The sequence below is a fragment of the Ceratotherium simum genome, chromosome 36, assembly GCF_057802395.1.
Source record: "Ceratotherium simum simum isolate JZ-2026a chromosome 36, ASM5780239v1, whole genome shotgun sequence".
Classification (NCBI taxonomy): domain Eukaryota; kingdom Metazoa; phylum Chordata; class Mammalia; order Perissodactyla; family Rhinocerotidae; genus Ceratotherium; species Ceratotherium simum.
The window spans coordinates 1425297-1442168 of NC_141935.1; the positions used below are offsets into that span (position 1 = coordinate 1425297).

General features: G+C 51.6%; 1 protein-coding gene across 1 annotated transcript in view; it reads left to right on the forward strand.

The window, feature by feature from the left end:
* The first annotated feature begins 646 nt into the window (after window positions 1-646).
* LMOD1 (leiomodin 1) overlaps window positions 647-16872 on the forward strand; it is a 34260-nt gene continuing 18034 nt past the window's right edge. The window contains exon 1 of the mRNA XM_087424227.1: window positions 647-995. Coding sequence (XP_087280353.1) covers window positions 735-995 — 261 coding nt within the window. The 5' untranslated portion in view covers window positions 647-734. The remainder of the gene's footprint in view (window positions 996-16872) is intronic.

Here is a 16872-nt window from a genome sequence, read left to right on the forward strand (position 1 = left end):
CAGAGTAGGCTGGGGCCTCTGATGCTCAGCACTCAGGTTCTCCCTGGCAATAGAGAACGGGTGGGCGGGGTGGGTGGGAGCATCTTGAATCCAGTGTCCCCCCCCCCAGGGCTGTAAACAGCTGGGAGTCCCCAGCACATTACCAAATACAGTAGAAAGGAGTCGTGGACCACACACTGCCCACAGCAACCTCACCCCAGGGTGGAGAAGTCGCATACGTGCCTGGACAGGGCACTCTGGGGCTGGCTGTTCATGAACCCCCGTGGCCCAGTCCCTGCTTTCCTGCCTGTCCGTGGCTCCGATCTGCCTCTGCCAGCCTCTGCATTTTTGTATCTTTTTCTCATTGCGTGGCCCCCTTGTCTTTAAAAGGCTAAATGCTCTGTACTAAATTTGGTCACACAGCGCTCCAAGATTCCCTGGAATGTCCTCAAGTTTCAAACAGCTCTGACAGCGAGGCCGGCCCGCCCCCTGCTTGGGGATTGGCTTCTCCTTTCCGGGCCAGGCGGTCATCCAGTCTTATTGGCCACTGGTTAGACCAGCCAGGGTCTGCTAGCCCTGGGCTTCCAGTTAACACTTCAGCACCTGTGGCAGGCAGGGCCGGGGAGCTGCGGTCCTTAACCAGCTGGGGGTCTGCTCCTGAGTGCACTCTGCTCCATCTAGACCAGCTCACTGCCCACTCCAGGCCCACCAGGACTCCCATAGCCCCTGCAAGAGCCACAGCCCACTCTGCCAACATGTCCAAGGTAGCCAAGTATCGCCGGCAGGTGAGTGAAGACCCCGATATCGACAGCCTGCTGTCCACCCTGTCTCCCGAGGAGATGGAGGAGCTGGAGAAGGAGCTGGACGTGGCGGATCCAGACGGGAGCATCCCTGTGGGGCTACGGCAGAGAAACCAGACGGAGAAACAGTCCACAGGCACGTACAACCGGGATGCCATGCTCAACTTCTGTGAAAAGGAGACCAAGAAACTGATTCAGAGGGAGATGTCCATGGATGTGAGTGACCACAGTCCTGGAGGGAAGGGAGGGGGGGAGGGATGGAGACCCCGACTCGGCAACTGGGATGCTGCTTTCCTTAGAGGAAACATTCTTGTGGCAGAGGATTCACTGCTTCAGACCCATGTCATCCCCTAAATTGGCGGTATGGACCTCTCACCCCTGATCTCTGTTTGATAAAGCAGAGATTGGTTATGTTGGGGGAACTCGACATCCCACAGAACCAAATAGGGCTGCTAGTGGGATGGGAGCCGAGAGTGTCCTTGAAGTGTTCATTGTCAAGTTGACTTCCTCCTGGTCCCCTAACACCTGTCTTTTTTCTTCACATCCGTCCCATCCTGTTGTGGGGAGGGGCACAAGGATAGAAAGAGGCTTGCTGTCTCTTGCCAGCCACCCAGGAAGAGAGAGCTAGGCCCTCCTTGCGGGAGAACCGCTCATCTTCAAGCCCTCTGGCGTCTCCTGGCACTCGGACTTCTTGAGAGGCTCAGGGGTAGATGGGCTTCCCAAGGCTCAGGGGCCGGGCCCAGGGGTCTGTGGGGCAGGAAGTGTGTCAACCTGAGAGCTTCCGACTCCTTCCCAGGGCAGGAGGGGTCTGCGCTTTCTGGAGGAGCCTCTTGCAGGAGCCTCCCCTTCTCTTGGCAGTAAGCCCTCGTACAAGCCAGCCAGGTCCTTTGCTGGGGAGATGCAGATCTCTCCCGGCAGGGTTTTGCCACCAGGAGGGGATAGAGGAGAGGCAGGGCTGGCCGTTTGGAAGCGTCTGCCCACATCTAGGATGGGCCTCAGCAAACCCTGCTTTCTGTTTCCTGGGCTGGCATGGAGCAGTTCTCTGTTTTCACAGTGTGTCGTGTGTGAGTTTTGTCCAGCAAACTAGACCAGCCCCCAAGTGTGACTTTGTAGAAGCCTTGTCCGTCGTAAAGAGTGTTCTCGCTCTCCACACTGATCCTCTCTTCACCAGTGTGTGTGATTTTCCAGGGCCTGGCAAGCAGTGGCCCCCACCTCTGCTTGTTGAATGGATATTACAGGGGTCAGGGCGAGGCGGGAGGTGGTGCTAGGCAGAGCCGACCCCTGGCTTCCCTCTTTCTCTTTAAAGAGGCAGACCTCTCAGCCAGTGGGTCCTCCCCACCTTCTCCCCATCCCCTTCCCCCACCTGTCCTCGTCCTCGTCCTCCCGGGAACTCTCCCTCACCTGGTGGGAGACAAAGTCCCTGGGCAGGTGTGCAGCCACTGAGCCAGTGAAACCTTGTCCTTGGCTCAGTTTTCAGGAACCAGATCCCAGCAGGTCAACTCTGGTGTTCTCTTTCCTTCCCAAGTGGGATAGAAACCCTCCAACCTGCCTCCACCGTTCTCCCTGGCGGTACCAGGGTCAGGATTAGCACTGATGCCCTGCCAGGGACTGGGCAGCTGGGGCAGGGCGGAGGAAGCTCCTTTAGGTTCTCCCTTGGGTAAACTCGAGAAGCTAACCAGAGGGCCCCACTGGCCAGTCTCTGCTGGGCCCCAGCCCCCTGACCCTCCCCTCTGGTCGCTGGCCCCGGCAGTCCCAGTTCACAGCCCAGTGTCCGTGGTAGCTCGGCAGGGATGGGAATGCAGGGGGACCTGGGGCCAGCAGCACTAACCCTCAGGCTGCCCTTTGCAGAGGGCCGGGCCCTATCAGGACTGCGCTGGGCAGCACGGCTCCTTGCTTAAGGAGATTAACCCCGACTGGTAAACACTCAAAATAGCCCTGGAGCTGGGGCGGAGTGGCAGAAGAGGCAATGGGGTCTGTTGAACAGGGAGGCAGAAGCAGGCACCCAGCGAGGGTGCAACAAGGTTAAAATCTCTGCCTGGCGTGAGAGCTGCCTCCAGATGGTGGGTGCCACAGACATCTGTTTTGTTTTTTGTTTTTTCTGTGAGGAAGATCAGCCCTGAGCTAACATCCACGCCAATCCTCTTCTTTTTTCTGAGGAAGACTGGCCCTGGGCTAACATCCATGCCCATCTTCCTCTACTTTATATGGGACGCCGCCACAGCATGGCTTGACAAGCGGTGCGTTGGTGCACACCCGGGATCCGAACCTGCGAACACCGGTCCGCTGAAGCGGAGCGTGCGCACTTAACCACTGCGCCACCGGGCTGGCCCCCACAGGCGTCTGTTTTAATGATGGCTCTTACTCCTATATTATAAATTTTCCTCTGTATGTATAGAATATTTAAGTTCACGAATTTTAAGCAGTGCAGCATCGGTGCCTGCTCCCGCCCTCAGTGTGGCCCCGGGGTGCATGCCTTCTCCTTGTCAGGACAGCAGGGCTAGAGCTTGGCTGGAGAGGGAGCCAGGACAGATGGACAGGACCATGGAGGACTTGGGAAAATGAAATGGCTCAATGGTGAGGGGGGAGGTAGATGGTCAGAGGCGGTATGAGTCCCACTGACCAAGGGAAGGTTGCTGCCAGCATCTGGCAGGCTGGGCGCCTTGGGGTCCCCAGGCTGAGGCAGGAAGAGGCACATCCGAGCAGACACTCAGAGTGCGGCAAAGCCCCCTTCTACCTGTCTACCCGCTCTGAGCCTCTCTCTACCCAAGAGGCTCTGGAGCATCTGTGTCAGACGATGTCAGCGCACGGCACCCAGCCAGAGTGTGCGGGGTTGGATGGAGGGCGCGGGGAGAGGACGGCGGACAGAGGAGCCGAGGCGCTGTCCTTGGAGACAGAAGGTCTCCATGCATGTGCACGTGCGCACGCACACACGCGCGCAAACACATACACACACAGGCACGCGCACACATGCACACGCACACACATGCGCACACATATGCGGGGGAAGAGAGGATGAAATTCGAATGCCTGCCAAGTTGGACACACAGGACTGTCCTGGCCACAGCACACAGGCCTTGCCAGCCCCATCTGTGCTTTTTTCCACTAGACCTCTTTTGGCACAACCAGCAAAGAAGAGGGGTCTGGCTTCAGAGTGTCAGCCCCCTCAAGTGCTTGTTGGCACGGAAGCCCGTGGGTGTTGGGACCCAGATGGTGCAGGTTTCGTCTTGCTCTGCCCCTTGCAAAGCCAGTGACCTTGAGTAAGTTACCCAAGGAAGGAGGGACATGAAGTGTATTGATACCCTCTGGTGCCAAAGGCATTATCAGTGCCGCCTCTCAACATCACTTCCGAGGCTCGATTACTCCTCCTGTCAAGTGGGGCGATAACATCGGCCTTCCTGGGCTGTGGTGAGGACCTGCTGGATACGGGGCTGGGAGTGTTTGCACATCGTGAGAGACCCTCATCTCCTCACCCTGGAGTCTTCAGACTTCATACCTGCATACATGCCAGATCAACCATTTTTGTTTTGTTTTGTTTTTTTATCTCTTATGAGGTTAAAACAAAGCCCTGTCGGTGGGAGGTAGGAGATGACAGGAGGGGAGAAGGAGCGGGCGCGCGGAGCTAAGGAGAAGGGCCAGACGTGGTGATTGCTTCCAGCCTGGCCCCAGGCCCCTGAATTCCTTGAGCCACTGCCTAATTTATTTTATGCCCCAGGCTCCAGGGCCCAGCTGCCTTGCTGGGTTGGAAACATGGCGGGGTAAAGGGAGGATTGTGGGGAGGTTTCGGGACTGTGAATTCTCTTTGTCTGCAGCCTCCATGACTCAGAAAAGCCAAGGCTGCTTAGGAAGAGTTTGCCTTCGGCTGTCTCTGGGGTGCACTGCAGAAAGGACCAGCAGGGTTGTCAGGATGCTGTTTGTAAACAGCTAGGAATAGCAAGGCCCCTGCCCCCTCACCCCCCACCCTCTCATCCCCTCACCTACCATCCCTCTTGAGGACCCTGGGCTCCCTCAGCTTGTCGCTCCATCAGCCCATACTTCCCAGTCAAGCGGCAAGGCCAGCAGGATCCCTGAGACCCTGTGGGGAAAGCGGAGCGTCCTGGGGCAGAACTGGCAGGAAGCTCTGGGTGCAGCGTGTGTGGGGTCCAGTGCTTAGGCTTGAGTCTCCAGACGCCGCTGGACCTGACTCAGATCCTGCCCTGCCCGTCACCGGCTCTGTGACCCCCAACAAGTTACTCTGCCTCTGAGCCCAAGTTTCCCCATCTGTAAGACGGAAATAACACCTAGTCAGAGGAGAGTTGTGAGGCTGAAGCAAAATCACACACGTACCGCACCTTGCAGTGCTGGGCTGGAAACCGGCTCGAAAGGGCCGGAACCTTTGCTTTTCTACCTTCCTTTCACGCCTGTCCCTCCACCCTCCGTTCTCCTCATTCTTTTGTAGGCAGGATTCAAGAGTCATGCTTGGGTTTTCCAGGAGGGAGGAGGACTCCATTAAATCGTTAATTCTCAGCTATTCCATGAGGCCCATCGTGGTAGCCCAGTCTAACCTCTGGGTAGAGTAGTGACTCAGACAGGCAGGTGCTGGCCCTCGTGACCTTTATGCTAACGGGTGAGAGAGACAGTGCATGTACACACGTCTGTAGAGCACGTACAGCACATACACGTGTAACACGTAACATACATGTGTTAACAGAGAAGAATAATGCAGTCTCAGGAAACAGTATATGACCCACCATACTGGCAGGGGACAGTTTCCTACAAGGTGGTCAAGGAGGACACCCCAGAGAGCTGACATTGGAGCAGAGCCTGGGAAGGGCCAAAGGAACCATGGGAAGGTCTGGAGAAAGAGCTTTCCAAGCGGAGGGCAGAGCCAACACAAAGGCCTGAGGTGGGAGCAGGTGTTGTGTGTCAGAGGAAGGGCTGGGCGAGTGTAACTGGAGCAGGGTGAGCATGGCGCAGGCCGTCGGGGGAGACCAGGCCAAGAAGCCCGCAGGGTTCAGACGATGCGGGGATGCAGGGCATCCAAGGGCAGCGGAGGGAGCGCGGATGGCTATCCCAGGTGTGGTGAGACCTCATCGGAGGGTTTTGAGCAGGGAGAGATGTCATCTGATTTATGTTTTAAAAGGATCGATCACTCTGCCAGCTGTAAGGTGAATGGACTGTAGGAGGGCAAGACTGGAGGAGCGGGACACAGTTAGAAGGGGGTTCGGTAACTCAGGCAAGAGCTCAGGGATGGTTTGAGGAGAAGTGGTCAGAGTCAGGACATTCTTTAAAGGTAGCATAGGCAGGACTGGCTGACATATTGGGGGAAAGAGAGAAATGGGGGTGAGCAATCCTGTCTGAGCTGTTAGGTGAATTTAATGCCATTTACTGAGATAGGAAACAGCAGAATTGGAGTGGTGAGCAGATCAAGAATTCTGACTTGAGGGGCCAGCCTGGTAGCGTAGTGGTTGTTTGCGCGCTCCGCTTTGGCAGCCCAGGGTTCGCCGGTTTGGATCCTGGACGTGGACCTACGCACCGCTCGTCAAGCCATGCTGTGGCAGCATCCCACATAGAGCAACTAGAAGGATGTACAACTATGACATACAACTATCTACTGGGGCTTTGGGGAGAAAAAAGGGAAAAAGGAGGAAGACTGGCAGCAGGTGTTAGCTCAGGGTGAATCTTCCTCAAATTGGCAACAGATGTTAGCTCAGGGCCGCTCTTCCTCCAAAAAAAAAAAAAAAGACTTGTAAAGAATTCCGACTTGAGCAATTAAGTTCCTTGTACTTCTTAGGCCCCCAAGAGGAAGTGTTGGGTTGACGGGATGAACAAGCCTGGAGCTCAGTTGGGAGGTAGGTCTGGAGATTAAATTTGGGAGCCATCAGTACATAGGTGACATTTAAAGCCGTGAGCCTGGAAGAGATCTTGTAGGGAGTGAATGTGGATGGAGAGGAGCAGAGGGCCAAGGACCAAGCCCTCCATTACCCCAACATTCAGGAGGAGGAGAAGGAGCCAATGGAGGAGACAGAGAGGTAGAGGAAACTCAGAGTGGCTTCACAAAAGCAAGTTGAAAGGGCTGAAAGGAAGAGTGAGTGTCCACCGCGCCCGTTCTTGCTGAGAAGTTTAATGAGATGAGAACAAAGAATCAGCAATAGTAACTGGAAAGATGGAAGCCAGTGGGACCTTGACAAGAATGAGTTCACTGTCGTGAAGAGGGGACTCAAGAGAGAGTAGTGGACGTGGATTGAAATAGGGAGTGTAGACCAGTCTCTTGTTTGAGTTGTGTTCTGATGGGAAGCAAAGCAGGAGGGTGGCAGCTGGAGGTAAACATGGAATCAAGGGAGGCTTTTTTTAAGATGGCTATGATAGCATGTTTACATGCTAATGGGGATAGTTCAGTAGAGGGATACCTTGACGACACTGGGAAGGGAGGCAAGAAGGGATGGAATGCACTGGAGTTGAGGGGTCAGCCTCAGCGGCAGGTGACTGCCTCTTGTGTTAGGAAGGAGGGCAGCAGAGACAGGCAAGGATGCTGTCAGGTTAATAAATGTGGGGAGGGGAAGATGGGGTTGACATGTGCTGCTCCGGGAGGACAGCACTGGCAGCCATATATAGGCTGGATTGAAGGGGAGAGAAATTTAGGAGGCTGTGACAATTGTCAGAGGTTAAGCTTCAGGTCACCAGAATAATGCTCAGTGCTCCCTGGGTGAGGTAGAGAAAATACAAAAACACTTCCAGATCTGAAATCTGGCATGTGAACAGTCAACAGACAACTGCCAGAGCTGCTTCAAAATCCAGTAGATTTTCACCTCCAGTGTATCCATCTTCTGCCCCCAAGGCCACCCACGCCCAAGGAGAAGGAGGGAACACACAGGTCCTTTCCCAGCACACAGCTGACCACTAGGGTGGTGGGACAAGCTCTGGGTTTGTCAGCCAAGCTGGGGGTACCTGGGCCTCCTTCCCAACTCAGCTATTCACTAGCTGTGTGGCCTCAGACAAGCGTTTACCGTTTCTAAGCTTTATTTTATCTTTATTCTTTAATGTCTTGTCTGTATGGCATATTATTCTTGACAATAATGTATTTTTTCTTATATGTATATGTTTTATTGAAATGTAAATTACATGCAGAAAAGGGCACACAACACAAATGTCGAGTTTCCTGAATTCCCACAAAGTGAGCAAGGACTAGAGCCCTGCCAGCACCGCAGCCCCCCGCCCCCCCGCTCCCTCTCCTTCTCTGCTCCCTTTCTCCTCCACAGGCAACCCCTCTCCTGACTTCAGCCTGCAGGCCAGTCTTGCCTGTTTAGATTTTACATGTAGAGAATCATACAGTACATGTACTTTTGTATCTGGCTTCTTTCACTCAACCTCATGTTTGTGGGAGTCAACCATGTTGTTGTCTGTAGCATTTTCTTTAAACTTTCACTGCTACACAGTATTTTGTTGTGTGAATGTGCCATAATTTATTCATCCATCTCACGGGTACTGTACACTTGGGCTGTTTCCAGTGTGGGGCTATTGCAGTCAGTGCTGCTCTTAACATTTGTGTCCATTTTTGGTGCACTTGCGACTTCATTTCCACTGGGTATGTACCTAGGAGCGGAACTGCTGGGTCAGAGAAGATGCATAATGCACTGTTAACTTCTTCAGCTGTAAGTAGAGGTGATGCTACCTATTTTGCAGAGTCTGTAAGGCTCGAAGACAAAAGTTTGGGGAAGGTCTAACATGATTTGCAAACAGGAGGCATCGAATTAGGCGATTGCCGTCATCGTCGTTTCTAGTGGAGGCCATCTTTGAGAGTGAGTAGAGTGCCATCCTGTCCTTTGAACGCGTCCTGCCTGCGGTCTCCTGACCCGCTCTCTTAGGATTGGGGCGCTTCATGAAAACCCGGTTTAGATGCCTCCGCTCAAGACTCTCATCTCCCAAAGATGGTGGCTTAAAGGCGTGGCCCACTCATGGCCTCTCCCCCTCTTAGCCTTTCTCACTCCCAGCGTGGACAGACTCCCCCATTTTCAGGCCCTTTCTGGCTTTCCTTATGTTCCTGTTTCTGTTTGGCTTCTGTCTTACTTTGGTCACTCTCAACATGATCCTCAGTTCTCATGCTTCGCCCCCAACCTTTCATCACCCCCTGCCAGGATGATAGGAACCCCTGGTCGCGTCTGCTCAGCTCTCTAGCTGCTGGTCAGACCTGGAGATGCCAGCACAGTCGAATATGTCGGTGCTGCTGTGGTTAAAACCCTGTAACCTCAGACCAGCCCTCAGGGCCTCCCAGAAAACCTCTACATGTCTCTCTTTTATTCCACAAGTGAGCCTCTCTCTCAAGCCTCCTGCCCCAGCGCCTCCCTCCTCTCCCCCGGCAGGTGACCTTGGGTCACGTTTCACTGAGAAGCTTGAAGCCACCAGGTGAGAATACCTTCAGATTCCTTTTCTGCGACCTGAAAACTTGCCTGCCCGCCGTCCCATCTTCAACACTCCTTTCTGTGGTTTCCCTTTCTCTCCGACCCCCTCCCTCTCTCCTTGCCTTCACAGCCAAGATGCGGAGACGTACCTACACTCACTGTCACCCCGTGGGTCCCCACTGCCACACTGAGGTCCGCCTTGGCAAGGTCTCCAAGGGCCTCCTTGTTGCCCTATCCAAGGGACACTTTTAGTCCTCATGCTGTATGTTACTTTGTGGTATTTGACCACTCTCTCTCTCATTCTCAAACCACTCATGTCCCTCGGCACCAAGACCCAACATTCGCCCAGTTTTCTTCTCTTCTCTCTCGCCGTCCCTCCCATCTCCCCTCAGAGCAACTCTTCCTCTAACGCTAACCATGGTTGTTTGTCAGGGCTCTGCCCTTCCTCTGCAGTCTTCGTAGGTGCCCTCCTCCCACCCCGGGGATTCAACTACCACCCCAGGCTCGCTCTCTATCTCTGGCCTACATCTCTATTTTGAGTTCTAGATCATTCACTGGCCTCTTGGACTCCTCAAGTGTCTCAGATTCAACTAGTCTAAAAATAAATGAATCGCCGTCACCCCACCCCACCCCAAGCCTGCTTTCCTCCACTTGGGTAAACAGAAGCGCACCTAAGTCCTAGCTGGGAATTATCCTGCTCTGATCCCTCTCCCAGGGTCTCCAAGCTCTCCTGGTGACAGGGTCCTATTGATTCGACCCCTGTGACCTCTCTTGATTCTGCCTCTCCTCTCCAGTCACTTCTACTGTCACCCACATCATGTATCAACTCGAAGAATCCTGTGGCCTCCTCACTCATCTCCCTGCCTCTCTCCTTGCCCCATTGCCATCCATCCTCCCCGCAGCTGCCGGTGTCTCTCTTGACACTCTCCTGCATAACAGCCTTCAGTTGCTCAGTAGAGCTTCCCTGCTCAAATTCACACTCCTTAGCACAGCTTAGAAGGCCCTTTTGTCCAGCACTTCCCTGTCCCTCCAGCCGCTAGCGCCCTTCTCCTTGACTTCCACCCTTTGCTACAGCCAGACCTGACCGCTGGTTCTCCAAAGGTGCCGTGCTCCCCCCTGCTTCCTCTGGGCCTGTCACATGCCATCGCCTTCAGCTGGGATGCTAACCCCACCTGCGCCTGGCCAGTCCCTAGTCCTCTTCCAAGGCTCAGCTCAGGTGCCGGCTTTCTAGTTCCCTGACCCATCCAGTCTGGGTCATGTGCTCTCCTCCGTGTCCACAAGGCACCGTCTGCAGCTTCCTTCATGGAAGACACACACGTAACACATTGTTTGGCATTGTCTGTTTCTGTGCTTTCCCCAAACATTTTGAGGGCAAGGCCTGACTCAAGTTCATCTCCACAGCCCCAGTAGGGAGCACAGTACCTGGCTCAATAGATGTCTGTTGAATGAATAAAGGATGAATAGTTTGCAGATACCAGCCTTGCCATACTTTACGGACTCTACAGAAGCTATGAATTCATCTATACTCTTCTGAGACTATTTGAAAATATGATTTTGTGTCCAAATCTTCAAATGAAGGGAAATTTGGCAGTGCTTCCTTTTTTTCTAGTTTCTGTAAAGAACCAATTAAATCAGTCCAAAACTCCACACGGTGGGATCTGAATTGTGGGCCATATTCATGGCCATATTCCCTTTCAGTTTGTCCTGGATGGAATGAGCCTCAGGTCTCATTTTCATCTGGCTCTATTTCTTCCTCCTTTTCTTGTTTTCCTCCTTCCCAGCTCTCTAGGGAGCTGAGATTACAAGCTGAGAGTTTCAGCCTGACCCAGTCATGTTCAAGTAATCTCTGGGGCCACAGTTATACCCTAAAGAGGATATTAGTAATTCGCTCGGTATACAGCCAGCTGAGGCCTTCAGTTCCCATCATCTGGTCTTCTCTAAATGTCTAGAGAAGTCCAGCAGCTTTGCCTGTAGATCTAGAAACAGTCATCTGGCCCCTCTGGAGAACTTGCTCTGAGTAGATGTCCCTTTGGGTCCCTCACGTGCAGCAGGACAGCTGCCCCCACGGTACTTGCAGAGCCCACCCCTTCGGGGGGCTGGCTGTTTGGATGTGTGGGTGTGATGACCCGGAAGGTCTGGATACACCAGTCCTGTGACCGTGTAGACACAGACTTGTGAGGCTGAGCACAGGCGGAGCAGAGCTGGGAATAGGTCTTCGTAGACAGACAATCAGTGTTTCTCAGCCAGAGTTCTGCAGGAGAATTAGGTCCTACAGAAAATGAATTGAGTGACTTTCAGTTCTCCCAAAGATGCTAAATAGCTGGTCCCATTCTAGATAATTCTAGACACAGAGGAAAGAAAGTAATTCATTACCTACAGTGGATGCCTCAGGGCATCAGGACTTACTTTTTCTCCTGGATTCCCAGGTGATAAGGGCTGACATGGGGCCATCTTGCTTATTCCAAGTTTCCCCAAGATGGATCATCTCACCTACTGCAGTGGCAGCGTCTCTGCCACGTGCCGCTTAGTGAGAACTTGCCTGTCCCTGGTCCTTTACTGCACTGAAAAACATAATGTAATTTCTAAATCGCCAGGAAGATATCTCACGATGACCCCAGAGGACGGAAGCCTCCACTGTTCCAGTCCCTCAGGCTGGGGAGACTTCCTGTTCCCCTTCAGTCCCTGTAATCCTTGCCTTAAAGGCTGGAGTAGGGGGTGTACACAGAGCAGAGAGGCGCTATTTCTAGATGTACTTTCCTCAAAAAATAGTTATAACGGAAGAGGGCTCCTTATAGACAATATACAAAATATAGGAAAAAAAGAGAGAAAATAACCAAGAATTCTTTGTCTTATTAGCTAAAGATGTTAGCCATTGTCAAATTGAGTGTGTGCTTCTGTACGCACCTTTCCTTTTGTGGTTGAGGTCATTTAATGTTCACACACAAAGGGACGTAAATTTTATATCCTGCTTTTTTGTCCTATTGTATTATAGTCATTTTTCCATGTCACTAAAAATTCTTCCTAAACACACCATTTTCAGTGGGTGTTATCATAGTCTGTCGTATGGCTGGGTTGAGCCATGTGCCTATATTTGGACATTTACATGGTTTCCAATAAATATGCTTTCCAAGGCCCCAAACAGATCCCCAGTGCACAGGCTCCTTGCCTTGGCCTTTGGCGCCCATCCCTGGAGAGATGGAGCCAGCCAAACAAGATGATAAGTAGGCCAGTTAACACACTGTCCCCAGCTGAGGCTCACAGCCCGACGAGGGAGATAGAACTCTCCAAGGAGAGAGGAGACTCACTGACCTGGGCACGGAGGGACTGACGGTCACTCACAGGACGGGTACTCCACAGCCCAGGGAAACGCGAGGCCGCACATGGTATTTTTCAGAGAATCAAGTTCCTGATGTTGGAATATCAGCCAACCATGGCCAACCTCCACCTCCCTCTCGCTGTGCCCCCCAGGAATGTGTTTGTTTGTGTGCACCATGGATGCAACAGATGTGCCTGGCCCCCCGTTGTCTTGGGAGGAAAGAGGTGTTACTAATTACAAGGAGAAGCAAGCCTCCAGCCTTGGAGAATTTCAGGTGTAGGGAGGACGTTGAGAAGGGAAGGTCATTTAGTCCATCCTCCTGCTGCCAGAAGGCATTTGAAAGTACCATAGTTAAGTCCACATAATACCCGGTTATGAGGCAAAGTCCTTTTTCCCTCCCAAGAAAACTAGAGGAAGAACGTCTTACACCCGGTAGCCTGCAGGTGAGCACTGAGTCGCTGTCTTGGGACATCACCACGTGTGCCCCAGCTCCTCACGGCCCCATGGTGGTAGAGCCCTACACCTTGTGTCTGTGTTGAGCCTTCCAGGCTCTGTATGCAGGGTCTCATTTGACCCTCCTGTCAGCTTTGTAACAGAGGAGGATAGACAGGCTCTAACCTGCCTGACAGATGCGGAAACTGAAGCTTAAAGAGGTCACCCAACTGGTGACCGAGGAAGATCTTGAACTCTTCTTCTGACTTCAAGTTGCAACAAGCTGCATAACTTAGAAAAAAAAATTGTCTCTCCGGCCTTTTTGGACTTCCACTTGAATGGGAGATGCATTTGTTCACTCAGCGTTTATGAAATGTCCCCTGTGTGGCCCCTTCCAGGAGAGGTGCCGCTCAGTCCTGGTGGCTGTCTCTGCTGGCAGCTCTCCAGTCACCTTGCTGCACCCTGGAGACCCTCTGCGCTCTGAGGACGGTGCTGGCCTGGCTCCCCTCTGCTCTCAGATACGCCCTGGGGAAGGGCTGTCAGGAGGCACTCCTGGCATTCTGGGTGATTCCTTCTCCCAGCAGCAGGATCCTCGTGCTCTGGCTCCCTTCGCACTTTCTCCCTAACTGTAGACCCCAGAGACTCACTCACCTAGTTCCCCTCTCCTCTTTGAAATTGCCCCTTCTCTCCCCTGAGGTTCTCCTCCCCAAGCCTGGCTGTAGAAGAGGCTGTGGTCTCCCCAGCTTGCCTCTTGCTAATGACATTGCAGCCAATCACACAAGCCCTGTGTTATTTAGGGTTTTTAATTGCTCACCACACACGGAAATAAACAGAAGGAAATCACTGGCTCACGTGGGAAGTGACCGTCATTCTAGATCGGCACTGTCCAACGTAGTGACCAGTCGCCACATGCAGCTCTCGAGCCCTTGAAATGTGGCCAGTCTGAACAGAGATGTGCCATAAGTATGAAATTCACATCAGATTTCAAAGACTTAGCAGGAAGAAAGGAATGTAAAATATCTTATTAATAATTTTATATTGATTACGTGTTTTAAGTAATATTTTGTATGGGTTCAAAACATGAATTATTATAATTAATTTCACTTGTTTCTTTTTACCTGTTGTAATGTGGCTACTAGAACATTTAACGTTACATGTATAACTCACATTACATTTCCACTAGATAGAGCTGGTCTACAATATAGTGTTTCCAACCACTGTCTCTGGCATACAGGTTTTTGGGTCTTTTTGTTTATCTTTTTATATTTTCTGTTCTTTATTTAATCTTTATTCTTTAGAAATTAAAGGAAGAGAAGATCAGGACAGTATGTGAGATAAGATTTTGTTTGGTATAACCCTTCTATCATTGTGTAATTAAGACTAGGATCTCTTAGTTATCTTAAATTTTTTTTATTGAGATATAATTCACATGCCTTAAAATTCACCCTTTCAAAGTGTGAAATTGAGTGGTTTTTTAGTGTATTCACAGTAGTGCAACCAACACCACTACCTAATTCCAGAATATATTCATCACTCCAAAAAGGAACCCCATCCCCATTAACAGTTACTCCCCAGTTCCCCTACCTCCAGCCCCTGGCAACCATGAATCCACTTTCTGTCTCTATGGATTTGCCTATTCTGGACATTTCATATAAATGGACTCATACAATATGTGGTCTTTTGGGTCTGGCTTCTGTCACTTATCATGTTTTCAATTTTGTAGTATGAACTTCCTTCTTTTTTATGGCTGAGTAATATTCCTTTGTATGGACACACCACATTTTGTTTATCCATTCAGCAGTTGATGGATATTTGGGTTGTTTCCACTTTTTGGCTATTATGAATAATGCTGCCATGAACATTCACATATAAGTTTTTGTGTGGACATGTTTTCAGTTCTCTTGGGTACATACCTAAGCATGGGATTGCTGGGTCATATGGTAACTCTGTGTTTAACTTTTTGAGGAGCTGCCAGACTGTTTTTCAAAGCAGCTGTAACATTTTACATTCCCACCAGCAACGTATGAGGGTTCCAATTTCTCCGTGTCTTCGTCAACACTTATTATTGTCTGTCTATTTATTATAGCCACCCTAATTGGTGTGAAGTGTAGCTCATTGTGGTTTTGCTAACCTCAAAGGATGGGGTTTTATTTTGTTAAATAATATGGCAATTTCCCTGCTCCTAGTCCTTAAATCCCTTTCTCTTCCTGATGACTCCCTTTTCCAGAGTCACCTAATTTACTCCCGTGGTTTTCGTTGTTACTTAGACACTTGTGACTCCCAAGTCTACATCTCAAACCCAGATCTCTTTCCTGAGCCTCAGATCCTTATTCATGCCAACTCGTTAGGCATTTAAACTTTGTCATGGCCCAAACAATTCACCATCTCAACTCCTATCCTCACCTCCTGCTGCGTTCCTCATTATGGTTATGAGCATCACTATCTATCCAGTCAACCCAACTGGAAATCTGGAGTCATCGTCCACTCTCCTTGTCACTCCCCACTTCACTGGATCTTACTCATTGTACCCCAGAAGTGTCTGTAGAATTCCTCTCCTCTTCCTCATGCTCACTGCTTGGCCTTGGTCCAAGATCCCATCGCTTCCTGCCTGGACTTCTGTGATAGCCTCCCAACTGGTCTCCTTCCCTCCGGCTTCTCCCAGCCCCAACTCCAGCCTCCAAACTGCTGCCAGAGCTGTCTTTCTAAAATACAAATCTGATTGTCACTCTCTGGTTAAACATCTGGATGCTTCTCTGTGGCACATCAGGTGAAGCCCACATCCCTTAGCATGATGTGTGGTCTTTCGTGATCTGGCCCAGGGCATAGTTCTGGTCTCATCTCTTGCCCTCTCCAGTTACAAAGAACTTCTCAACTATCCCTGGATGTCTATGCTCCAATAAACCACCTCTGCTGAGAAAGTCCCTCTCTGGACTCCTGGGCCCAAACGACCTCCTCTGAAGGAGGCCACCCTGAAGCTTTACTCTCAGCCCCTCCAGGCTCTCACCTCCCCTTGTGTATTCACTGGGTCCTGTGCTGTGTAGATGCCACTTGGCATCCCTGATTTAATGGATTGATATCCTTGTTGCTGCCTCTCTCTTCCCCTGCATCTGGACTTGCCTTTCTTCCCCCCAGTGGAATTGACCAGACCTTCCTCCCAACTGTCCTGGACTGAAAGACTCAACTCGATGCTCGGGCTGCTCCCCAGCTCTGGCTGACACCCCAGGGAGCCTCTTCTCCCAGCTAGTGAGGGGAATTCCCACCTCTGTGGCCTTGGCACATGAAGAGCTTGGGCCTCCTCGGGCCTCAGGCGCTGGAAGGGAGCCACATTTGAGAGTTGTAATGAGCCTGCAGCATGAAAGGAGGAACTTTCCAGAACAACTTGCCAGTGTCTGAAACCTGGGAAATGGTGGCTCAATGTGTATCATTTTACTGGGGTAAAAGTCCCCAGGAAGAGTCAGCAGTGGGTGGAGGTGGCATTGAAGCCAACAGTTCCCTCTCCTCTCCACAATCCTGTCCCCTCCAGAGGTTTAGGGGACTTTGGAGAAGGCCCCTCATAGTAGCTCACTGGCAAGGGTGGAGAGATGGGGACTGGGAGGTAGTGCAGTTGGACGCTGACTGGTGGCTCCCTAAGGGGTCTGTCCTCCACTCTGCCCCTTCCAGGACCTAGAAGGCATACCTACCAGATTTTCAGATTATCTGAAGCTGAGAGTGATGGTGAACTTTTAAACAGCAGAACTGGGATCCAGAAAGTTCTGATCAGACTGGAATGATGGGCTCAGTCTAACATGAACTCTTACAGCCTGGAGAAGGGCAGCCCCAGGGAGAAGACAACACATACAGAGCACTCATGTGGAGGAGAAGGGGTCGCCTTATTCTGTGCGACCCCAGGGACATAACCAGACCAGAAGTGCTTTCTGAGTCAGCTTAAAAAAAGAGGCCTGTCTTCCTCAGGAAGAACTGAGCTCCCTGT